General features: G+C 33.8%; 5 protein-coding genes across 11 annotated transcripts; 1 reads left to right on the top strand and 4 right to left on the bottom strand.

Annotated features, from left to right (window-relative positions):
- Positions 1 to 3,615: 3,615 nt before the first annotated feature.
- On the top strand, positions 3,616 to 5,344 carry LOC111314068 (WRKY transcription factor 22-like). The gene is made up of 3 exons (XM_022915072.2): positions 3,616 to 4,021; positions 4,181 to 4,318; positions 4,599 to 5,344. The coding sequence occupies exons 1-3, from the start codon at positions 3,930 to 3,932 to the stop codon at positions 5,173 to 5,175; spliced, it is 807 nt and encodes a 268-aa protein (XP_022770807.1). The 5' UTR covers positions 3,616 to 3,929; the 3' UTR covers positions 5,176 to 5,344.
- A 2,013-nt stretch (positions 5,345 to 7,357) lies between these two features.
- On the bottom strand, positions 7,358 to 12,714 carry LOC111314067 (ATP-dependent Clp protease proteolytic subunit 5, chloroplastic-like). Of its 3 annotated transcripts, XM_022915071.2 has the most exons (10): positions 11,152 to 11,478; positions 10,762 to 10,881; positions 10,547 to 10,661; positions 10,377 to 10,469; positions 10,202 to 10,247; positions 10,014 to 10,086; positions 9,204 to 9,238; positions 8,991 to 9,079; positions 8,433 to 8,646; positions 7,358 to 7,689 (listed from the first exon to the last, which is right to left on the bottom strand). In XM_022915071.2, exons 1-9 carry the CDS (start codon positions 11,277 to 11,279, stop codon positions 8,437 to 8,439), a joined length of 909 nt encoding a protein of 302 aa, XP_022770806.1. In that variant the 5' UTR covers positions 11,280 to 11,478; the 3' UTR covers positions 7,358 to 7,689; positions 8,433 to 8,436. The 3 variants fall into 3 exon arrangements, with proteins under 3 accessions (XP_022770806.1, XP_089608213.1, XP_022770805.1); XM_089752087.1 differs by lacking the exons at positions 7,358 to 7,689; positions 11,152 to 11,478 and adding an exon at positions 12,576 to 12,714 and having other exon boundaries at positions 8,253 to 8,646; XM_022915070.2 differs by lacking the exon at positions 7,358 to 7,689 and having other exon boundaries at positions 8,253 to 8,646; positions 11,152 to 11,570.
- LOC111314065 (uncharacterized) lies at positions 12,294 to 16,342 on the bottom strand. 4 transcript variants are annotated; one of them, XM_022915069.2, is made up of 8 exons: positions 15,869 to 16,342; positions 14,547 to 15,284; positions 13,456 to 14,101; positions 13,262 to 13,362; positions 13,076 to 13,165; positions 12,839 to 12,966; positions 12,576 to 12,754; positions 12,294 to 12,481 (listed from the first exon to the last, which is right to left on the bottom strand). In XM_022915069.2, the coding sequence occupies exons 2-7, from the start codon at positions 15,168 to 15,170 to the stop codon at positions 12,610 to 12,612; spliced, it is 1,734 nt and encodes a 577-aa protein (XP_022770804.2). In that variant the 5' UTR covers positions 15,171 to 15,284; positions 15,869 to 16,342; the 3' UTR covers positions 12,294 to 12,481; positions 12,576 to 12,609. The 4 variants fall into 4 exon arrangements, with proteins under 4 accessions (XP_022770804.2, XP_089608212.1, XP_022770802.2 ...); XM_089752086.1 differs by having other exon boundaries at positions 14,547 to 15,230; XM_022915067.2 differs by having other exon boundaries at positions 12,294 to 12,754.
- Positions 16,343 to 18,034: 1,692 nt separating this feature from the next.
- On the bottom strand, positions 18,035 to 19,137 carry LOC149512110 (uncharacterized). The gene has a single exon (XM_089752410.1). It carries the CDS (start codon positions 19,008 to 19,010, stop codon positions 18,222 to 18,224), a length of 789 nt encoding a protein of 262 aa, XP_089608536.1. The 5' UTR covers positions 19,011 to 19,137; the 3' UTR covers positions 18,035 to 18,221.
- Positions 19,138 to 19,350: 213 nt separating this feature from the next.
- LOC111314064 (protein CYTOSOLIC ABA RECEPTOR KINASE 8-like) lies at positions 19,351 to 24,268 on the bottom strand. 2 transcript variants are annotated; one of them, XM_022915065.2, is made up of 8 exons: positions 23,749 to 24,268; positions 22,550 to 22,987; positions 21,963 to 22,334; positions 21,548 to 21,760; positions 20,769 to 21,140; positions 20,412 to 20,655; positions 20,187 to 20,334; positions 19,351 to 20,038 (listed from the first exon to the last, which is right to left on the bottom strand). In XM_022915065.2, exons 1-8 carry the CDS (start codon positions 23,777 to 23,779, stop codon positions 19,661 to 19,663), a joined length of 2,196 nt encoding a protein of 731 aa, XP_022770800.2. In that variant the 5' UTR covers positions 23,780 to 24,268; the 3' UTR covers positions 19,351 to 19,660. The 2 variants fall into 2 exon arrangements, with proteins under 2 accessions (XP_022770800.2, XP_022770801.2); XM_022915066.2 differs by lacking the exon at positions 22,550 to 22,987 and having other exon boundaries at positions 23,749 to 24,224.
- Positions 24,269 to 25,512: the final 1,244 nt, after the last annotated feature.

Below are 25,512 nucleotides of genomic sequence, written 5' to 3'. Positions count from 1 at the left end.
GCCGATGGAACACGCTACTACAATATACAACCCATCCGATTTGTTGAAGCCATTAGAATTAGTAATTATAATTTAATATTTTTGTTGTTAGTTACTTCTTTAATCTTTGCAGATTTGTCGGCATATTAAGTTTTGGGAAGTAGATAAAATAAACAAGTGGAAAGAGCCAATTCAACTCAAGTTTATTACTTCACATAGAGGGCGAAGCTTAAGTTAATATAATTTAATGATTTAATTAATTATGATAGAAGTTGAATTTAAAAAAAATTACACTTAATCTTAACAGTCAATACAACTTAATTTAATATTCCACTGATGAATGAATCCGCCGGGCTTGTCAGATTACTTAAAAACTTGTTTTACCCGAACTGATTCCTACATCTCTACCACCGGATGCAATATTGGTGATCTTGGAATATGTAAGGTTATCAAATTTCTGAAACCAGCAACGGGATCGAGGACCTTAATAATTTAGATATGATAATTTATATATTTATATAATATAAAATATTAATAATTCATATATTCGTATTTTATCTTATATTAAAATTATATTTTATAATTCATATTTTATACAAAAATATAAAATATTTTTTTATTATATTAAATTTATATATGATTTTTGTTAAAATTTTAAAATGAATCATTTTCATTTTTTTTATCATATAATTATGTCATATTTTAAATTATCATGTCTATTTAATATAATTATAAATTTAATTAAAAAATGTTGAAGATATATACCGGTAAATATAATCCTTCAGTTTATATCAATTCCCAAAGTCAATCCTGTTATTTTAGTGATAAAAAAAATATCAGCGAAAGGCTGAAGCTCATCATTCTTCTTCTAATCACATATATACTGGTAAATATATACAATTCTTCAATTTTCTCGTTTCAACGATATTGTGAGCAGTAAAATAGCTAGTGAACGATGTTTTGACGGTAAATTCACCTCTGAAAGTTGTCTGAACTAGTCGTTTCCATGATGTCTGCCGAACAATATTCTTCCATTAATCATAGACCTTATTTTCTTACCATATAAGGCCCCCAAAGCATCGTATTTGGCTAATTTGTGCTTACATTTTGAGACGAAAAATGCATCATATCTTTAGCCTAGACTCTGGTCTGCCAACAAATTCTCTTTGTACTTTCATGGAAAAAAAATATACGAAGCAACTGGACAAGCTTCTATAGAGTTCATCTTGTTATGTCTTTTTTTTTTTTTTTTTAATTTTAACATTCCAGTTCGTTCAGATTTAAGTTAACGAAAACACTGGTTGTGACTTCTGAAGTTCAGTCAAGATCGCTCAGCACTTTTTAAACCGAAATTGATGACTCCATTTGGGTGTAGAACTTAATTCCAGGAGATGGTGTTTTTACCAAAAGAATATTGAATATATATATATATATATATATATATATTGTCGTTAGGCTTCGAGAAAAATTAAAAGTCTGGTAATAGATGACTCACTAGCAACTTAAAACTTGTTGGATTTGATGTCTCCTTGTCATCTGCTTCAAATTTTCGCTTGCAGCAATCATTAAGAGTGACCATCAACCAGTTGACATATGATAATTATCTAGCAATATACACTAATGATTGTGTTTTTAGTTAACGGTTGATTCATATTGAACTTTTACTCTAGATTTCATCAGATATTGATAAGTTACGATTATAAAATTCATAATGTGGAATTTGGAGTTTAATTAAATTAATTAAATTAAATTAAATTCGTTTAGATGATATTTAATAAGTTTAGATTTAAATTTTTTATATTTATAATTTTTTTATGTTTAAATTGTAATCTTTTTTTAATAAAAATTCATATGTATTGTAAATTTTAGTATAATAATGTGTAAATGCAGAAAAAATAAAAATTTTTTTATAATTTTATTATTTTTAACAAATAGTACTAGTATATAATTCTTCAATTTTTTTTTTTATGGAATTTAGCATTGTATCTAAAACTTGCAAAATGAAATTTCTATAAGTTAAAAATGAGAAAGATTTAAATAAAATTTTTTAAGTAAAATTCATAAAATTTTTATTAAAAAATATTTAATAAAAATTACAATTAATAAATTGTAAATTTTAATAAAAATATCAATAATATGTAAAAAAAAAAAAAAAATTACCTTTTATAATTCAAATTTGATTATCAGTTATTAATGGTAAAAATTCTGTCACATTTTTACTAAGAGAAAAAGTATAGCAAAATTTTTTTTTTTTTTAAATTTATATACTGATCTACTTAACAAGAATTTTTAATTTATCAATTTTAATTTTTAATTTTAATTTAATTATTTTTAATAAAAATTTCATTGTCACCCAAAAAACTTATCTGAGCATTTTTCCTAAAAATGATAGTAGTTAAAATGGAAAGATACAATTTTTTTTTAGATATTCTTTTGATTTTTGATGATTTTTATAGCATCTGAGTACTGCTTATTTTTTAGAAAGTCAGCTGAACTCATTGGTTTGGGTAGAGGTGTGGTGACAAGCTGATAATGTTTGATAACCAAACTCCAACACCAACCCTTTTATTTAACCCGGGATTCCAAGTTCCAACAAAAAACGTTGCTATTGAACTTTTAATTCTTTCAGTTTCAATCCAAGTTTCGAAAACCTTGTAATTCCTACGCTAACCTCCACTGTTCAGATAATTACAAGTCTGGTTTTATCTACGGGTCTCAAATTTCTCGAAGCTTTGGCCCACTAGTTTCCATATGATCAACAGTTCAAGACAAAATTTTGCCTGTTTCGTGTTTCACTCTTTATTTGAATGGTCTGATTCACATGAAATGTAATCTGAAATGATTTTCTTCCCAAATTTTAATAAGTAATTCCTGACCCCAAAAAATCCACAGGCAAAATTCTTTTAATTGAGATGCTATACATGTAGTAGCATGTTTCATGCTCGTGACAAAACTCTGCCTACAAACTACTGTACGTGATTTTTCTCTTTTCTTTCTTTTCAGTACTTCAAGCCAAATCAACAGAAATGTTCAAGATTTGATCATTAACTTTTACGAGAACTTTAATATTAGATTAAACCTGAATTGTCGGCGTGAGTGATTTTGGCTGAGTTTGGCTGCGCCGCTCCGCACCTGCTCCATTTCCAGTAGCAAAAGTAAAGGAAATGAGAAGAAAACAAAGCAAATCTATGATCATACCCCCATGTTGTACAAGAACTAGAGTTAGATTCTGTTGAGGAATGAGAGTATAGCCGAATTCAAAAGTAAAAATGAAATCCCAACACAGTGATCCGAGTCTGGCCAACAGTTCACTAACAGAAGATATCTAACTTGTGCTTATGACATGTTCTTTCCACCAAATCCAGCAAAATCCAGCAAAATCCAACTGCAACTTATCTTCTTCTGTTTGGGGAGGTTGAGAAACGTGTCTGCATTCAGGAGTTTGGTTTAAGATAATTTCAGGATTGGCAGTTTGATTATAGCAATATCCACGTGGCAAGTAGAAATTGATTGTGTGTGGGCACAGGACTTGGCCCAAATTTAATCAAGCCAGTCAAGTGGAAGATGGGCCCGGAATGTTTTGTCCACGAAATATCAAAACATTTATACACGGCAGCTGTGCGGATGGATTATTTTATTGCAAGGTGGGGGTGGAGGTGATGGTGAGTGCTGATTTATGCATAGTTGCTCATTAACTTTATATTAAATGAGTGACAAGAAAGGGTGAAGCAAGTTGGGGGTTTTGTCATATTGCCTAACTTCCTCTTATCTTTCGCCCTTTCTCTCTCATAATCAATAGGTTGTATCTTAATCCTCTGATTTTAATTTTCCTGTAACTAGTATTCTAAGTGCATTAAATCTGCACATAGCTCTGCCTGTTTCTTTTAATCTTTTTGGCATAATATACAAGCAGAAAAAAAAAACAAAGCAGCAGGAAACAGAAAGTGATCATGGAGGGTTCTGTCTCTCCAAAATTGGACTCAAAGGCTTCATCAGAAGAATCAGAACTCAAACCATCTGAAATTCAGGCATCCAAAAGAAGGTTGGTATATACTCAATTTATTGTCTTACCTTTTTTGAAAGCTTGCTAGTACAGGAAGTTTACAGTTTTGAAATCCTTAGTATTGGTTCATTTCAGGGTGCTCCTTCATGCATTTAAGTTTGTTTGACATTTCTAAAATTTCTCATGTTGTATTACCAGGAAGGTGGTTGAGAAGACTGTTGTCACAGTGAAGATAGGAGAAAATGGTGTGAAGTTGAAGAATGAAGGGCCGCCATCTGATTTATGGTCCTGGAGGAAATATGGGCAAAAGCCTATCAAAGGATCTCCTTATCCGAGGTGTATTTCTTCTTATGATATTTCTGCGGTTTTATCTTAACAGTTGTTAATCCTTACGAGTTGATAAACTTGTATTGATACAAGAGAAGAAATATTTCTTCCCGTCTTGGCACTTGGTTTCTTCCAACTATACATGTTTTTTGGTGTAGCTGAATTAAATTTGTTTTTCCTCTACACCTTAAAATTTAGCCAAGAAGACTGTCTCTTTTTCTCTTCATTTTGTCCCATTCCCCTTTTCCCCATCAAGAATTCTCACAAAATTTCATGTTTCATCATGCAGGGGATATTACAGGTGCAGCACATCAAAAGGTTGTTCAGCCAAAAAGCAAGTGGAAAGATGCAGAACAGATGCTTCAATGCTCATCATCACTTACACCTCTAGTCATAACCATCCAGACCCTGATCTCCACACCACCAACCTAACACAGTCGCCAAAAGAACCCCAAACCAACCATTGTGATGATCAGCCTCCAGCTCCTAAAGAACAACAGCTGCTAGAAGTTTCAGAACAAGAGCCAGAAGAAGTACAAAACGAACCCATCAAAACAAGCAGTACTGATGAAGATGCAAGCGAAGAGCATTTTCACTATCTACAATCACCATTAAGTTCTCCCCAAAATATTATAATTAACCAAGAAGATCCTTTCGCCGGGAATCTGGAGAAAACCCATGACACACTGGGCTTTCTGTTGGATGAAGAGCCACTGTCTTGCCCTCATATGACGACATCATCAACACCAAAATCAGAAGAAAATGATTTCTTTGATGAGCTTGAAGAACTGCCCATATCTTCAGCTTTAACAAGTTTCACAAGAAGCAAGTTTTTCGATGAAGGGATTCCTGTTTTCCCTTCTTGATCAAGTACTTTTCAGTCTTGGAAATATGTAATTAAGATGTTGATATTGAAGTGATTATGGCTCCACTACTAGTGATTCTAGTTTAGCATCTTTTAGTTTTTTTCTTTACGTGTCTGAGGATTCACAAATTAAATGAGAAAGTTGGATCACTTTGGCATGAAAAGTTTAAGGATTGCTGCCTTTTTGTTTTTTTAAATCTGGGAGATTGGGATGAAAATGCCTTTCGGCAGAACGGGAAAAACAAAGTCCAACGGATAGAGACACAATCACAGACGCACGCCCAAAAGGAGAGATCGAGGGGTGGCTCTTTGATTGACGGTGGCTACTTTTGTTGGTTGGAGCTATTTTGTACATGAAGTATTATTAATTAATGAAGGCACGAGGTTCACGCGAGGGTGCTTTCGTTGAGAGCTTTTTATCTTGTTTTTGGTTCCTGTTCACTTTCTTCTTGTAGTGGTTGGATAATGGAATACTTAATTCCATGGGAACAGAGGTTGGGCACTGTGAGTTGATGAGTTGGAAGCCTTTTCTTTTTTGTTGAGCTCCGGGGTGAGAGATTTGGATAAGGTCCAGAATCTGTCTCCTGACAAGTATACGGTTTACTTTTTTGGATTATTCGGTGGGTTTTTGAGTTGCAGATTCCTTCTACAAAATGCGAAACTAAACCCAGTACCCCTTTTGTAGGGGTTAGAGTTTGGCCTTTGGCGTAGGTCCAGGGTTGCCAAATCTCTCCAAAGGGTTTCTAAATACGTCATTAAATTTTCTCAATATATCCCTAAAATTTTTTAAAAATAAAACTCGTATATGAAATGTCAATTTTAACCTTTCATGAATCCTTAATAATTTATACACTCAAAAATTATTTCATATTTTTCAAAAATAAAATTTCGAATATTATATTATATTTTTTAAAATCTATTTTCAAAAAATTAATATATTTTTTGAAAATAGATTATCAAAAACAAAACACATTTTTTAAAAATTTATTTTCGAGAATTATATATTTTTTAAAACATAATATAATTTTTAAAAATCTAATTTCAAGAATACATAAAAAAAAATTAATTATATTTAATTATAAACTATTAATAACAAAAAAATTGAGATCTCTAATATTAAGGCTACTAAAAAAATCAACAAATTGATAAAACTAATAGTAAGAATTGATGATAAAAAAATTAAATACTATCAAATTTGTCAATCCGCTATTAACATTGTTAGCAGAAGGTGTTCAAGCTCTAACAGATGAAATGTATAAATCCAACAGAAAAACTTTTAATCTTTCAGCCATACTGTTATTTGTAACATTTATCCAATTCTAACAAACATATACTTGAAAGATATCACTAATTATAAAAAGTAATAACAAATGTAACTTCGACACTACGTATAATAAAACAATCACACTTCATTGCATATGAAGCAGTAGTTAATTTACACGAGCATCTCTTCACATTTAGTAATTCCTCTTAATTGCACATCTGTTAATTTTACAAAAATATTACAAACGTTATTATATTGACAATGCTTGAAGGTCGAAAGATTAAAAATCTCCATTGACGGATTTATTTTTGCTCAAAAAATAAAATATTTCAAATTTCTCAAATATTCATTTTCAAAAAACTTAATTTCAAGATATTTATTTGAAAATTTGGATTTTAAAAAATGAAGAGAGAAAATGAAAGTAGAGTGGGAATGAAAAATAAAAAATTAAAGGTGAAGTGTATTTAATAAAAAAAATTAAATTTGAGGTATATAAAAGAAAATGCAGTGTACGCATGCACGTCAATGGAATTTAAAAGTTTTTAACTCAGAATTAATAGACATTTGACAATCAATATTTATAACTAGGAAAAAAAAAAAGAAAAAGAAAATTGTTGCTGATTTGTTTCGTTTTGGGTTTGCCTCGTATGATGACTGAAATTATATATATATATATATATATATATATATTATATATATTTGGCGATTGAAATTTAATCATTCAAAAGACAAAAAAAAATGCTTGCTGCCCCATACACCGAAACTTAAACAAACGAGAAACAGTTTAAAACAATCAGTATAATCAAACTTTCAAAATCTTTATATTTAAATTTAAATTTATCTAATATCACTTCTTAAAATAACCACATAAATTAATTAAATTCATTAAAAATTCCTTTAATCACCAGTTGCAGCAAAGTTGGAAAATTCACCATTTCCTAATTATTGTTTTCTTTGAAAAAATTATACCTGATAACGTCTGACAAATTGTTCAGAATAGCTAGTTAGTTATATGGCCAGCCACCTTTGCATTTTAGTGAGAAAAAAACTTCCAAGCATTGCTTTCCTCTTCGTCGTCTCCCTCGGCTATTTGTATAGATTGAAGATCAGGGTCATCTAAGAACGATCTAATTAGCATGTGCTTTCCACTATCCACCTGATTTCCTCTCCCTCAATTCACTACAGAGAAACGTTAGCTGCAACTCAATTCGCATTTCAACGTTGTTGGCCTACCTCGCGGTTTTCCTGAACCTGTCAAACCGGTACGGTTGCGGCAATCAAGAACAAAAATCAAGTGTTGGTGGAAGGTCACGTCAAAGCTAAAAAAAAGTAATAAATGTAGTGATCCTTCAAAATATCGACTTCTGATGGTGATCAGTGTCCATGTGCCAACCTGTATCCAGTGTTTAGCATGTCCCCATTTAAAAAAAAAAAATTTGGTCATGTCAAAACCTGACACCACTTAGTTAACCCATCAAGTAGTAGTGTTTTCACTTTTCACCAGGTTCACGGCATCTTACATGGCAATGGTTTGCCACATAAAATATCTGAAACTAGATTAAATGTGCTACCTGTCTTGGTGCATTTCAATCTTGATTCTTGATCCCTTTGAAGGTCCAATGGAAAAAGTTTTCAGTCCAGTTTTTCTGGAATACTCTAAGTAAGTCATTTAGTGATTTCATCCAAGAATCTATCAATTACATACTTTATGAGATAACAGGTACTCAAAGGTTAAAAAAAAAAAAATCCTCCAAGTGCATGCGAGAGAAGGAAAGACTTTTTGAGTAGCTTTGCAGCAAAACACAAAACCCATATTCCCGCTAAAGACCTCGATTTTTCAAGGTTTAATATTGTTACATAATTAACATTAAAATCCATATCATCATTCTTCAGTATCGAAAGAGACACTCAGAAAACTGCCCAATTATTTCCAGTTATCTCTACAATATACCCACGTCATCGATAGCAAAAGTTCCAAAAGGAAGATTACTCACAAGGCTATTTATTATTATCAGCTGTAGGTGCTAGTGGCTGAAGAGCTTTGAGAGGATTCATGATGACGGCATCAATTAGTCCATATTCCTTTGCTTCATTTGCACTCATGAAAAAATCACGGTCGGTATCCTGGTAGATATTCTCTAAACTTTGACCAGTGTGGAGAGCAAGATACCCGCTTAGGTTTGCCTTATGATACAGCATTTCATCTGCCTGCGAATCATGTCTACTGGTCAGGGTACTGTATAACAATTGAACAAAAAAAGGCTACACATAAGGCATTTTAACCCAAACTGTTCATATTTGGCAAGAATCTTCATGAAGGTATTCAACTGGTCCACTGTTAATCTTTTTTTTTTTTTTTTTAATTTGGCTCCATCATTAATAGTAATAAAGTTTAACAAGCCTCCCAGCCCACCCCAACCCCTTCCCCCCCTCCACCCCCCCAAAAAAAAAACCATAATAAAGAATAACTTGATTGTATCTGAATTACGCAGAAGGTAGGGGAGGCAGAAGTATAAAATTTAAACATGAGGTTTGCCAAGAAAAACACATACCTGAACTTCGATATCAGTTTCAGTTCCTTGAGCTCCACCAAGAGGCTGATGTATCATTATCCTTGAACTACGTAAACTGTACCGTTTTCCTAGAGTTTTGAAGAAAACAAAGGGATAAACGCATTAGTCAACTTTTTTTTTGGGGGGGGAGGGGGAGGGGGGACTACACCAAACATCAAGCTATGAATGGTACAAATCACGATCGTTATATACCTTTGGTTCCGGCACTAAGCAGAAATGCTCCCATGCTGTTCATGGAAAAGTAAAATATATTCATTACTAATAGCAAACAATTGCATCCCCATGAAAATAGAAAATCTTATTCTCAGGAACATCCATAGACATCCTAATTTAGAAATTAATTTCACATCAAAGGGTTTGCAATTTCCAAAAATCAATTATTAGGTTCTCGCACTAAAAACATTATTTTGTCATATAATTAACAAAAGTCAAGCTATAACCTAATACTCAGCTTCCAAGCATCTGGGAAAGATTAAATAAAGAACATAGGACTATTTTGTCAGTCCATTGTCTGTGTGATTATATTGTCATTAAGATTATAATAACAACAAAACGATTTACAAGAAACTTGAAACTGCCTTATATCATCCATCTCAAAGTGCCAGAAAGTAATAAAAATTACAGCCAGACAATTCCATCACAAAAAGAAAATTATTTCAATATATTAAATAAAAATGCTTTAAACATTTCAAACAGAATCAAGAACCAGCTTTTTAGTGGAATTTCAGTCCACAGCCAAGTAAAGGTACTGACCTTGGCTCTGTAACAAAAGTTATGACTAGCTAAACCCAAACTGTAGATCCTCAGTTCTTACCAGAGAAAACAAGGATAAGTAATTAGGCAATTAATTCTCCAGAGTTAAATCGCTAGAAAAGCGATCTAAAAGTTCCAATATGTATAGCAGCAGTTGGGTTTCTAGGCTAAACTATCTGATGTTCCATATTGAGATTTGAAAATATAATTGCATTATAAACAGAAACAATTACATCAATGAATTTATACCTAGCTGCAAGTCCAACACACACAGTTGAGACATCGGGCCGGACATGCCTCATAGTGTCAAATATGGCCATACCTAAGAAAATTGAAAACCAAACAAGTTAGGCAAGTCAATAAAAAATTGTTCCTAGCTTGCTATTTTAAACAAACCAGTGCAAGTACATATACATGATTCTCATCAGATACATTACCAGCTGTAACTGACCCTCCAGGGGAATTGACATACATGACAATGTCCTGTTGACAAGATCAAAAAATGCAGTAGTAAATAACATTCATAATGGCATTTAAGGTTCCTCATTTCTTTAAGGAAAAAAAATCAAACTGTGTGCCACTGAGAGAGCGCAAGCATGGAACCAAACTGACCTTCTGAGGGTCAACAACATCAAGATAGAGAAGCTGAGCTACGATAATGTTTGCCATATCATCATCAACACCTCCACCACAGCGAATTATTCTCTAAGAATCGATTAAAACAACTGATATAAGAACTGGAAAGTGCGAAACCAAAATTCACAACCAAACCAAATCCATACATGTTTAAGAAGTTGGCCAACAACACTCTGCAATTGCTCTTGCACCATTGGAGGTGGTCCCTGCCCTCGTGCATATGCAGGGAAGTAAGGTGACAATGGGACTTCCAAATCATCCCTGCATAGTTGCAAAATTAAAATCTCTAATCTTTTATCGCATTTTTTTATTTAAAAAAAAGGTAGAGAAAATAGGGTTGTAGTTTCATACGAGCTCTTACCTTATTGACCAAATTCCCTGTCGAGAGCTTGTCTCTGGAGCCCAAAACTCTCCAGTGTAAACAGCCTTTGGCTGAGAACTCATCACATTCTTTTGATTGCTAACTAACTTCTTCAGTTTCCTGAAAATTTCAAAAGAAATTACTTTTCAAACTTAACGAATAAGGTGAAAAGTAAATAAGGAAAACATCAGGAAAAAAATTCATCCTGCACCCTATCTAAAGAAACTAATATTAAAACAAAAACATGGGTTTTTAATTAAGGTTGGAAGAACGGTAACTCTACCTCCTAGATTCGAGAATGTCGAATTAAACGTTTAATTCAAAAAGACTTGAAATTTAAAATTTTTTCCTGGTTTGAAAAGAGAAACAGAGAATAAAAAAAGGAAATACCTGGGACGAAGGGGATGGAAAGGAAGAGATAACGTATGAGAATCAAGATTGGTGTTTGTGTTTGGAGAGGAAAGGAGAGAACTCAACCCAAGAGATGACGCCGATGTCGAAACCCACGTGTGTGCCATTCTTATCTACCTTACCGGTCTGAACCAGATTTATACCCAAATTGAAACAATTTTTGGCTTTTATTATATTGGACTGAGGAATGTAAGTTGACTTTTAGGGCTACGAGCGGCGCTGGGATTCGGGGACGATAAGGGTCGTGCAACTTTCCAGAGAAGTGAAGTGGAACAAGAAACTAGTTTTAGTTAAACAGCGAGTTCCAGAATATCTTTTCCCCAAACAACAACAAATCTTCTTGTTTTTGTTTGACCCGAATGTGGAAGCGGACGGGTTACAAGTTGCGACCCAGAAGCATCTAGTATATGCGATCGTTTTAGTTTATATACTTTTAAAAGCATCTATTAACAGATGCTTACAAACATGGTTTAATTATAATTAAATATTATTTTAAAATTTTATATTTTATACATTATTTTTATTAAAATAAAAAATAACATATTAATTAATATTTTTTAAAAAATATTTTATTGATTAACATTTTTAAAATAATAATAATAATATTTTTATACTCAATATTTCGAAGATTTGAATTAAAATTACATTTAAAAATCAATATTTTATCAACAAATTATATAATTGCTAACAAAATAATATTAGTATTATATAATTAAACATTTTTTTATTTTATTTATACGTATATGACAATTAATTTATTCTTATACTTTTTTAATATTTGATTTCAATAAATCCAAATAATAAAATTAAATTATTTTTTATTTTTTATTTATCTTTTTTATTTATTGAATCTATTAAAATCAATAATTAAAAAAATATAAAATATAAAATTTTTTTATATAAATTGATCCTGCTCTATATATATATATATATATATATATATGCAACTGTAAATGTACGGAAAATAGATAATGATCATCTTAATTATCATGTCTTTTGGCATTAATATTCATTTTCTAATTAAAATCACCATACTTGACAAAAATTTGATTGAGTTAATATTTTTTTAACACTTGATTGCATCAATAATTCAATATTGACATACATTAAAACATACAAGATAATAAATTTTTTTAAATAAAATTATCTGCAAGGAAATTTCTAGTATACATATTCATGCTTGCACTGTTAATATTGGAAAAATAATCCGAGCCACGTATCGTGCTTTCTTCCAACTTGACAGTCAACGGTAATAAGATTAATTTCACTAATTTGAAGGGACAAAACGTCTGAATATCCTTTCAATGAGCTGTAAAGGAGGGCAATGAATACATACTCAGTTTAATCTCTCTATGCTAAGTTGAAAATTATGCCATCATATTGATCTCTGATTGCATGTATACCTTACACAGAGGTTAGAACTGGATTTTAGCAACATTAGCAGGGAGTTTCAGCCAGCAGCTGTTCTTGAATTGCTTTGTAGCACTGCAGACTACAAAGAGGTAGCTTTGACTTCGAATCTCGATACTTGTATGAATTAGCACACGATGGACCCGCACAGTTTTCACGTGGCGGAGGGTAACTGAATAATCAAACCAAAAACATTCAGATTTCAGAAAGTAAACATTAGTGATTGAATCAACTAAAATTTTGCTATGGGCAATACCTAGAAGGTTTGGAGTCGAAGATACTAGGGAAACCCATATCCCTGGGAAATGTGACTGTTGTCCCTGTAGGACCCATGACCAATCGGATGGTTTTTGATGCGAGCATCTCTGCAGTGACAGCCTTTTCCTGTATATCATAAGGCAAGAAAATTAGAAGAAATAGCCTTGTAATGAGACTTGCCAAACACATTATATTTAACATTTTCTTCAATCAAACAGATCCAACTTCCAAGTACCTGTGCCAATTCTTCCTGACGCTTTTTCATTTTCTCTTCCCTCTTCTTCCTGCTGGAATCTTGGCCAAGTATTTTTCTAATAGCCTCAGCCTACATAAATTAATTCAAACATACTCAATTTTTGCATTGCAATTCTAAAATCCATATGCAAACATAGGGTAACCCAAAGCTTAAAGAGAAATAAACCTCAGACTCCCTAGCAGCCTTTTCAACTTGCATCCTTCGTCTCTGAGCGGCCTCTGCCTTCTTTAGCTGCTGCTCCACTTCTGAGAGTTTCTGCTTTTGCTCTATAATCAACAACAATCAGTCAATCACTGAAAAAGAAGGAAAGTAACCAATAACTTGAACATAGAACATCTATGACACAAATAAATGCTCACTTCTCGATGGAGGAGGTGGTAAACCATTTGGAAACTCAATTAAGCTTGAGCTAGGGGCAGAAGAGGCATCTTTGCTTGACTGAAGGGCCCGTTGACGTGTTGTGAGAGTTATTTCCCTCTTACTCTCCATCAATGCATCAACAGACTCTTTCCTCTGCTTCTTTTTCTTCTTATCTTCAAGCTCACTACCAGACACTAGTTCATCTTCTTCCTCATAGTCTGTATCCTCGGATACCCTATCTGATCTGTGCTTCCTTTTCTCATCTTTGCTAGACCTTGAAGTGCCAAAGTTTTCTATGTTGGAAACCCTAGAGAGTTTTTTCTGTTTCTTAGCTGATTCATCTTCATCTTCATTATATGCTGGACCTATCTTTGAAGTTTTAAGTTTCTCCAAGTAGCGGATCTCATCATCCCCGTCATCCTCACCAAATTCCCCATCCAGTACACGTCTCTTTGGGACCCGCTTGCTTTTACGAACCAAGCCAGCCTGGTCTTCTCGTTTACCAGAGATATTTTTTCCAGACGTCTTTCCCACCAAAGAATCCTCCTTCCCAAAACTAAAACCACCCTTGGAGAAATCTTTCCAGGGAACTCCTTGCAAACCAGTCCTTTTATCTGGAGGGGAGTGAACATCATCAGTACTTTCCTGCAACAAAGACATAATTAATAAAAAGATTATATGGGTTCTAAATGTTACTTAAAGATATGAATAATCATTATGCTCAGAAAAAGCACATTAACACATAAGAAAATCTTCCATAAAAGTAATAAAAGACCTTGTAATATTACTAACAAATCATTTTTTAATCCCTCCTAATCCATTCACAGTATATGTGACAATTCACCCTAAGGAATAAAATTGATATTCTAAAGCATGCAAATTTATAAGGCATGCAGTTTCATCAGGTATTGTAACCCCTAAACTGGATCCTTCTTTAACGCATTTCAGTGGCTACTGTAATTCTGTAAATACTAAGTACTGACTTAACCGAGAAGAAAGACACCCACATCAAATAACAAAAGAAAAGCATTTCAATATAAATGTGCCATAATTAACCAACTAAAGCAGAAGAGAAACAACTTCCAACTACCTGAAGGTTGCTCTTCCTTGTAGAAGACCCATTCCCAGGAAACCCATTAGCTGTCGAGTTGGCATGAATTGTGCGTGTAACACCACCAACCTTGAGCTTGACTTTTTTAACCTTGCTTTCATTAACATCAATAACAGCTCCTTGCACTGAACTCTGAATCTCATCATTCTTTCCACCATATATTTCTATATTCCTCGATTCTAATTCCAGCCACTCCTTCTCCTTGCTTGTTCTTTTCCAATTAGTAGGGGCAAGTACACCCTCACTGGAACGCTTACTGTTTGACCCACTTCGGCGAGGCTCATTGTTGTAAAACGCGTTGAATTCTCCATCTTTCTTTCTTTTATGGGCTTTCTCAACTTCAAAACCAACAGCAGAAGAAATCCTAGAAACAAATTGATTGACATTGAACTCTTTCCGCTTTGAATTAGCATCACCACCAGCATTCTCATCACTAGAGACCTTGCTGACATCATCTGAAGGAGGTGTTGATGACAAGGGCGAGTTATCTTGACTTTCAGCAAAAGACTGTGAATCAGGACGAGGCCGACGAGAAGTTTGGCTCCTCTTCTTCCTCACAGCATTGTTCACACCATCAAAATGAGAGCCGGAAAACTCTTCCATGGAAATAAAGTTATTATCACCAAATTTCACCAGAAGGACAATCCAGCAAGACCACTAATCCTAAAAGAACGAAAATCAAAACACGTGACTTTATACTGCACAGATCGCAAATCACTACAAAAGCAACGGTAATTTATCACGCGTCAAATCAGATTAAACAAGAAATTGGAGAAAAAAACGGCTAAAGATTCACAAAATAACATCAATAAAAACGTATTAAAGGCATAATGGAATAAAAAATTAAGAGCAATAATAGAGAGGCCGAAAACCGATAGGAGCGTAATCTAGCAAAGGAATTTCACCAATGTAATCAACAGGGAGGTCAAAGAATCAGGAACTTGAACTTTCATATGCAAATTGATCAAATTATCCAGATTAAATCAACCGGGAAAAAATTGAAGATATTCAAAATGTAGTAAAAGGGGAATTACCCCTAATCCAAATGATAAAAACCAAATAATTCTATGAAATAGATTGATACAAAGGATTAGAGAATAATATTATCCCATAATTCAATATGAACCAAATCAAAAGCAGCCCGAGATTAAAAAAAAAAACCCAAAATCAAACGAATCAATCCATCAAACAAAAACCCATCATCGAAAAGCAACCCAATTCGACCCCCCACTCAAATCCATAGATCAAATCATCAATAATAATAATAAAAAAAAGAACCCCACGACTAATCGATTATTTACCTTGTCGATATGGCCGTACAGAAGAAATCGAGGAACCGTCGATAGAGAAGAAAGAATAAAAAAAGATGATGACGAAAGAGCAGAGAGAAAGAGATTAGAGGGAGAGTGGAGGGTAAATAGATTAGGTGGGAATGTGAAAAAAATAGGGATTTTCGTAGAGAAGGAGAAAAGAAAGGGGTTAGAATGTTAAAAAGATAACGAAGTGCCAAGGTTAGAGAAGGATATATAGTAGTTGTAATAACAACGATGATGAGAATGAGAAAGGAAAGATAGAGGTAAAGGACATCGTTCACCATTTTTTGGCTATTGCCACACCAACCCCCCTGTGTTTTTTTTCGTTTGGATGGATTGGACCTTGGAAGCGGGATTTTAGATTTTTTGGTCTTTGATTCGGTCTCTTGACACGCCGACCCGACTCACCTCTCTCTCTCTTTCTCGCGCTTTTCTTTCCGTTCGCTCTTTCTTCCTTTCTTTGCCTTAACGCTTTTTATTTTCCCTCTTGTAGTACTACGACTACTACACACGGTTTACGCTGCACAGGCATGTGTAGGTTAAGACCCTGCGCACATGGCTGCACACGATAGAGCCCCTCTCCATTTATTCTTTGTGCCACGTGTCGCTTTTTTATTGTCCTATTCCTCCGAACAATTGGTGGGTCCTTGTGTTTTATGAAATTTATGAAAACACTCCTTTTACATTTATCGTTCTTTTTTTTTTCTTCCATATAATATTAAATTAGTCCAATCATATATATAATGTTTGAAAATATGAATTTGAGATTTTGAATTTAAATTTAATTTGTTATATAATTTGCGAAATTGAAATACACAAGTTATATAATAAGTTAGTTAAAATCTAATATGTTTATATATTTGAAAAAATATTAAAAAACGAATTTCAAATTCCCAATATTTTAAATTTACCACCAAATAAAAATTAAAAAACCTAATTTTTTTTGGCCAATCAAAAAACCAAATTTGAAAATAATAATCTTATGTATATTATGATACAATTTATACTAAATTTAAAATTCAATTTTTCTTAATCAAAGATATCAAATACAATCTAAATTATCTAATTGTCAATCATATGTTTATTAAAGTTTGATGAGATATTGGATAACCCAAAATTTTTAAAAATCTTTAATAAGTATGTGTGTGTGTATATATATATATATATGTATGTATGTACATATAATAATTTTAAGTTGATATTCTAAATTAAAATTGTTAATTTCTTTGTTATAAAAAAGTTATTAATTTTTTATGATTTCATAATTTAATTTTTATGCATTGATTTAAGAGAGATTGAAAACATATTATTACTTGTGAATTTATTGTATCTAACAATTAATAATCACTTACAAATCCTTAAAATCATGTTACTATTTACTTTTTAAATCACAATTATCTGAATTTAATAAGAGCCAAACTAACATTTAGATTTCAACTTTATCAACAAAAATCTCCAATTAACTACTAAATATGTGTATGTTTGTTTGTTTTTTTAGCTTCCCACAGTTTCTCCTATTTATATAATTTTTTATTTTTAATTTTATCATAAATATTTATATCATTATATCTTCTAATCCTTTTTCAACAAAAAAAAAAATGGAACCATTTTAAAAATATTATAAAAATTATAACCAATAATCTCAAAATTTTAACTTTTTTTTAAATATATTTATTTTTCTTATTTTGATAATAAAATATATTTTATAAAAATTAATTTATTTATACCTTTTATTTTAATTTTAAATTTTCAAAAAATAAAAAAATATGTAATTAGTAATTATATCATAATTTGAAATGTCTTGCTATTTTTAACATTTTAATGTTATCATAAAAATATTTTTATTTTATAATTTTATTAAGCTTGTTATTTTTTATTAGTATATTGTTTATATAAATAATAAAATAGGTTTTATAAGAAAAAAAAAAAGAGAGATAAAATATAGCATTAATTGATCTCTAAATCAAATGTAAAATCCGTCAATGGTATAAAATTTTCAATTTTTTTGCATAAACTCAATTTCTTAACCATCATTATACAATTTTCTTTTGTTTCTTTTTGCAAGAAAGAACAAGCAAACACATTTGAGTGTAGAAAGTGAAAGGAGAAATTAACATGAAAATAATCCATCCGAAAATTGTAAAACCCAAAATCCATTAAAGGGCCGTACCACTAGTTAACGATAAGAAACCCTGACAAAGTTACTTATCTTTTCCCACAAAAGGACTCTGATTCACATGGAAGGAACGACCAATCAAATTATAAGATAACTTATTTTGTTACTAAAACACAATGGTTATTGGGCTTAATTTCCTTTGTTTATAGACCTTTAGTTGTTCCTCTAAAAGTGGACCATGTCGACACCAATGGCTAAACTGTTGCTAATCATCTTTCCAAGCAATGAATCCATCTCCTTTATTGGCGACTCAAGGTCGGCTTCTTCGAACGCATCCTCACAGCCGTGTACATTCTCCACATTGGAGCTCAGCTCCATGCTCAACTGGTAAAGGTCGCGAATTGAGATGGCATCGAGGACTTTCTGATCGCCGTCGAGAATGGAGTTGTAGCTTTCGATGCATGCTTCAAGGCAGGAAGCGACGGGTTTGGTGGTAGAGGGATCCTGCAAGAGCATCGTTGCCTTAGCCAAGGCTTCCTTGGTCTTGTTATTCATTGCTTCGATCCCAACTTTAAGGATAGAAATAGGTTCTATAGCAACTTTTTCATCACCTAAGAATGGAATAGTTGTCGTAAGACATTCGATGGGGTGGTCGGTGTCTCCACAGATGCGCTGAAGTCCAGGATCGACGCTGCCAGGTAATATACTAAATGTTTGATCAGTTTTTTCCACTTCGGGTTCAGGAAAGCTGAAAGTCTGGCCATCGAATGAAGATGGAGCCGAAGCGGGTGATCCAGACGTGACCTCAGATATATAGGAAAGGGGTGAAGGGGCAGCGGTAGAAGCAGAGAAAGAGAAGAGACAGGAGGTGGAGATGATGACGATGATGAAGTGGCTGATCTCCATGGTCTCTTCTCTTGGAGGAAAGCAACGCAGGATCAAGGAAAGAAAAGGTGAATGGATTTGTGGGTAAGGGAACGGAACTAGCGAAACATTTAAAGTAGTTGAAGGCATCGGTTGTGCATGGAAATAGCGTCTCTGTGCTAGTTTTACCACAGAATCTAATTTTAACACAATGGTTTACATTCAAATCCTCTCTTTTCCTTCTTATCAGTTAAGAGGAAAAATTGGAACCATGAGACCGAAATATCCTAAATCAATAGTAATGAGTAAGCAAATGAGATTTCCGTTTGATTTGGAACTGTTAAAATTAGTGAAGGAAAGAAAAAAAATTCCAAGGTAATGACTAATTATTTAACCATATTGGCATCACGTTGCAGTTTATGTTCGATACAAGTTACAGCTTATGTGATTCGAAATAAAAACAAAGACCCAGAAAGAAAATCAACATAAATTTCAAAAACATTATGGAACCCAAGGAAAAGTTTAATATAAATCCTTCAAAGCCAATCCAATAGAAAAAAGCTACAAGGCATATGTACAAAATTTCATCCACCACTGAATGTGGGGAACCTTAATAGTGGTACAACAATTGGGACAACAAGAAGCACCCATTCCCCCCATCTATGGAAATTACAAAATCTACAACACTTCTGAAAATCCTATTTCAAATTTTTTCATTTTCCTATTGAGAAAATTTGTATTGGATTCTCAAGAGCTTCCAACTGGAGGCTTCTGGTTCACTTACTCTCCCTTGAAAGTGTTCATCTTCCTTCATGAAGATCTTCAGAGGAAACTGCTGCCCGCGAGATGTTGTCATTGTCAAAGGCACTTAGACCAGAGAAAGGACCAGAAGAGAACATTGAAGATGTCTCATCAGACTCAAAAGTAGTAGAAGACTGCCTCTGGTTGGGCCGGTTATTGGAAATGGTTATCATGGAATCCTGATATTCTGTAACACGTTGCACCATTTTTAATGACTGTACTACTTCACCCATTGTGGGCCTTTGACTTGCCTCAGGAGCAACACAAGCAGCTGCAATTGTGCAAACCCGTACAAAATCTTCCTTAGGGTACTTCCCTTCGAGCCTTGGATCAGCAAGCTCCTCCAGCCGATCCCTGACTCTCAGAATTGGCCTCGCCTGAAAGAAGTACATCCAACTTGTAAAACTCATCTAGCAGATCAAGTGATTAATATAGGTTTATTCTCTACAAATTCCTAATTGCATAAATCCAGATACAGAAGCATTAGCAACAAACAGTGAGCCTAACTCTTAGGTTACTACTCACCCAAGTGACAAGGTTCTCCTGTCCTGATGGTTGTGACATATCTACAGGTGTCCTTCCAGTGAGTAACTCAAGCAGCACAACTCCATAGCTGTAAACGTCACTTTTTACCAGTAGATGTCCAGTCATAGCATACTCAGGAGCTACATACCTATAAATCAATCCGGTTCTACTTTAGTGTCAATTTAAACAAGAAAGAGCAAAATTTGAAATAGTGTAGAAACCAACCCAAATGTGCCCATTACACGAGTAGACAGGTAATTTGTTCTGCCTTCAGGTGCTTGTTTGGCCAGGCCAAAATCAGCAACTTTAGCATGAAAGTTGTTCTCAAGTAATATATTGGATGCTTTGAAATCTCTGTGGATAACACATGGTTGTGAGTCCTCATGCAGGTATGCAAGTCCTCTTGCAGCATCAAGTGCAATCTTCATTCTGGTGTCCCAGTCCAGAGGACAATTTACTCCCAAGGGGCCTAAGGCAAAAGAGGAGCAAAGTCAGTACCATGTATCAAAAGTGACCCCAGATAAAAGGATAAAAATCAACGAATAATCTGCCAATAAGATCAAATTTAGAGAGGCAAATTACCATGGAGCCAGGCTTCTAAGCTTCCATTTGGAACAAGCTCATAACAAAGCAGGTTTTGTGAAGAGTCACGACTGCTATAGTAACCTACAAGTTTCACAAGATTACGATGATGCAACCTACTAAGCATCTCAACTTCAACCAAAAACTCTTTGTCTCCTTGAGGCCCTCCACTGGTAAGCCTTTTAATTGCTACAGCTGTACCATCACTTAAAACACCCTTGAAAACTCTGCCAAACCCACCCTCCCCCAGTATGCTCGCAGGTGCAAAGTTATTTGTTGCTTCTTTAAGTTCTTCATACTGTAGAAACCGTGTACTGCTTGGGTGGGGAAGAGACCCTGCTCGGGCAACCACATCTACAGCACTTGGCTTTACTGCAAGAAAAAAATGCTAAGGACTAATAGAACATTTATATTCTCTACAAGAATCTGAATTTAAACCAGTATGCGCAACATCAATTTGCATTCTTATTCACAAGGTGTGACTCAAAGTGCAAATCAGGCAAATTAAGCTTTAATTTTTTTTGTTATGCTAAAGCTAAGGGTTCTAATCCTTTTTCTCCCCCTGTACTTTTAGCTCAAAAGTGAGATTCAGTTCACAATTTATTTTCAGTCATTCTACATGAAAAAGATAAAGAAAAACAAGTTTCTCACTCCATAATTCATCCACAGCATAACAAGTGAGATCAATTGCCAGTTCAATAAATTTTGTTAAATTAATCAAAACATTAAACTCAGAGCCAGCACAAAAAATTTGTAGTCATTGCGCATAATACACATACCAGGTTCCTTGGGAGATGCTTTTGTCTTTCCCTCACGGAATGTGCACGAACAAATTATAAGCACAGAAATGATAGCAAAAACCAGTATGCCAGCAGAAATACCAAAAATAAGAATCAAATTTGAATGTTTCCCCTTGTTTGAAGGGCTGAGTGATGTAGAATTCGAGGATTGATGTGCTGGTGCTGCTACAGGCTCAGAAACCACAATGGGAGCTGTAAACAAGAACAAGATGCTGAGCTTTGTCAGGACAAATAAAAAAAGATAACATTATCCCATGTATGAAACTAAAAGGAAAACAAAAGATATGAGCTGTCAAGAAAATAATAACATAGAAAATCTATAACCAATCAGGAAAAGCATAGCTTTTTTAAGTCAATAGATCTTCAAAGAACTTTCAATCATATCACAATTTACCTGGGGAAGGCACTGGAGGCTCAAACCATGTAAAATTAAGGACTTTGTAATCTCCAACTACATTGGGGTCGATATGAACCCTATGCATCACAAGTGAAGAGTTTATTTTAGATGCATCACTGGCAGAGAAACTGATCCCTGTGTGTGGAGTAATATCCATGGATATATTTAATCTTGATAAACTGAGCTCATAAAAATTGATAATCACAATTTGATTAGGCAGCAAATCAAGCTGAGAAGCTAACTCGGCTAGAAAAACATTCCAATTTGGGTTTTGTGAGACATTTAAAAGGAGAAGGTCAAGCTTTATTGGATACACGCAATGGCAACTATGAGTCCCTCGTTTCAAAATTGAATCTGGTTTGCAACAATCTGGCCAAGTGAGAAAATAACCATGTAAGCATCTCATATACGGTATAAATATAAGTTGCAAATTAACAAGGTCTTTCTTTTTCAGTAAGTAAATTAACACAAACAACAAATGCACAGGATGCTACCTCCTAATAAGCATCTTGCATAGAAGTGATATAAAAGAAAAAAAAAAATAGAACAGAGTTGATTAAAAAATGATTTAGAAAATATCTTACTGGACACTTCAGGAGACAATGGTGGTTGAGCTAAACCAGCAGGAATTGTTCTAGGACTGATCTGTGTAGGGGCAATATTTGTCAAGTCCGCACCAGGAGGCACTGACGCACTCCTCTTCATCAATGGTTTTGACAGGTGTGAACGGATAGGAGGGTGACTGGAAGTTACTAATGGACCATAACGAGGAGGTTGGGCTGGTGCTACAAGTGTTGGCGCACCATTTGGTGAAAAATGGCTTTGGTGTGGTCTATGAATCAATGGCAGATTGGAAGGTAAGGGAATATCAGAAACAGCTGGTGCACCCTCAGGCGCTGCGATGGGAGATTGCGCTGGCGCTTGAAGTAGATTATTGGAAAAATTAGCATTGGTGACAGAAATTGCATAACTCAGAACAACCACCACTTTCACCAAAAATGAACAGACATTTCCTAATGCTCCTGTTAAGTTATATTAAGAACAAATTCAATCAAGCAAGGAAACATATATATAACAATTATAAAAAAATTTCAAGATCTACAATGCTTAAGAACTACAAAAAATGCAAATCACAAAGGTGACTGGCTGTAAAAGATTGTATATATAATGCAATCAAATGCAAGTGTTTACCTCTTTCTTTGCGAAAATAATCAACCCTCTTTCTTTCAATGGCCTATGCAGCTAATACCTATTACTAGTTTTTGTGAAAATAGTCAACCTGCTAATAAGATTTTTTAAGGACTACATTTCACTATTTCTCTCTCTGTTATGAGGTTCTTCTTTTCTCCATTTTTACCCAAAACACAGTAGTAATTATAGTATACAAATAAATAGTAGGCAATTCACATTCCCTCACAAAACAATTACAAGATTTGTTTTTTCTCCAATCAATTTCAGTTGGTCAAAAATGCAAAGGTGAGAGGAAAAAGGAAGAACTTCCCCCAAATTATCTTTTAGGTAGAACAAAGTTTCCAGCTAAACCAAAATAATTGCTTTGTATGAGTCAGTGAAAGCTTTCCATCGAAATTTATACTTCTTAACTCAGCCTAATTCAGCTATTTAGCTAACTAGGTTATCTTTATCTTGGATGAAAAGGAAAAATGAATTTACCTTTGTTCTTTGATTTTTTCCAAGCAACCAAATTTGGAAGTCAAGAAGAGTTAAATTTCTACACTGAAATGGCAGGGAAATTAAATCAGTTGGAAAAGTTAAAACGAGTTACCCCTGGGATTTGAAAGAGCGAAAACCGACATCACCGACGCCGTTGCTTTTAACCGGGGACAAGTCAGATCTGGCGAGATTCCTATAAACCAACGGCGAGATCACAGTTTCAAATGAGCATAACACCTCCAAACACATAAAGCAACACTACGAAAATAACTTATTCGCGACAGCCAACAAAGGAGGATCCAACGGAGGAGATAACATCACAAGAATCAAAACTTGCAAGAAATGACTCGTAGTCGAAAATGCCATTACTGAGTTCCCAAGTCGAAGAACTTCAGCATAAGAAAGAAAGAAAAAAACCTCAAGTTTCCAAACGAGCAAAGAATAAAATGAAACAGAGAAGAAGTTCGACTGTTGGTAGAATGGGGAGATACCGTTGGCTTCCCTTAACTATCAGTATTCAGTACCGGAGAAACTTTTTTTGGTTTTTTTTTATCACATTTTTTCCCATTTTCTTTTGTTTTCTTTCACTAATTCTTTTTTACTTTTTTTATTTTTTATTTTTTGCCCTTTTCGAATTTCGATGTGTGGATGTACAGTATTTATTTTGAGTCTAACGTGCGCCGTTAACGGTAAAAAAATAACACGTCACCACATCACTAGTCACAAATCAGCTAAAAGATCGTCTGCACATCGAGTAAAAGTTAATCTTCCTAGACGGTCAAAATCTTAGCCGTTCGATTGACGCCGACAGTTACCCTTCGGTTGATTACAATCACAGCCGTTCCTTTTCTCTTTTTTTTGGCCTTTTTGAAATGAAACAACTATTCCCTTTTGTTCTTGGGACATAAAATCCGAATATGTTACGGTATAATTTATCATATCTTATAAAAATGGTTCGTCGCCGTGAAAATTTCACTCCTATGATATAATTTAAAATCTAAAATCTTCCCAAACGAATTTATTAATCCAAATATTTTATTAAATTTTAAATATTAATTTGATAGATTTCATATGATAATTTATTATCTCAATAATAGTAGGAATAATTATACAATTATAATTATTATAACAACAACAAACTTATTAAGAATAAAACGTGGCACCAAGCGTGGCCATGAATCTTTGGAAAGCGAGAGGGGGTTCAGAATTTAATTGCCACCAAAGCAAGACCTTGGATCAGATGGATAATGACATCTAATAAAACTAGTGGAAGGTAGCAGCAATAGTCGGGGAAATAAGGGAAAACAAGAACAGAAAATCTAGAGGAAGATTTCGTATGGAATAACATGGCATGTACGAGAGTATAAGGGCATTAATCAACTACAATATTAAATACCAAATATTTATAAATAGGTTGTTATAAATATTTCGTTATTAAAGAGAAATGGAATGACTTTTGGTCCACTTAACCACAGGCATCCTATCATGAAAATCATTGTCTGTCAGGTAGATAAATTTTCTGCTGGTATCATGCCCCTTGCGTCGCCCTTGAATCATGGTATCACCTAACACCAAACTATGGAATGCTTAAACCTAACACTTATCTTTCCATTTTCTGTACATTTCTCTGTATGGCAGCCATGAGCCATGAGAGAGGTGAATCGTGAGTGGGACGAGGATCAGTAGTTTCCTTATTGCGATTGATCCCAAGATGAATGGATAATTCAAGCTGTTTCGCAGTTGGATTATGTGAGTGACATTGAAAAAATATATGCTGTTTATAAAAAGCTTTGAAGGAGAGAAGAGAAAGTGAAAGGAAGTTACCGTTTCTCACGGGATCTTTGTTTCTGCTTTTTTGGTTTAACTTTTCTCAATT

Source organism: Durio zibethinus, chromosome 23, assembly GCF_047325235.1.
Source record: "Durio zibethinus cultivar Kanyao isolate XHJ-2024 chromosome 23, ASM4732523v1, whole genome shotgun sequence".
In the NCBI taxonomy this organism is placed as follows: Eukaryota; Viridiplantae; Streptophyta; class Magnoliopsida; order Malvales; family Malvaceae; genus Durio; species Durio zibethinus.
The sequence above is the reverse complement of the archived record's forward strand: the minus strand, read 5'-3'. Positions and strand labels throughout refer to the sequence as shown.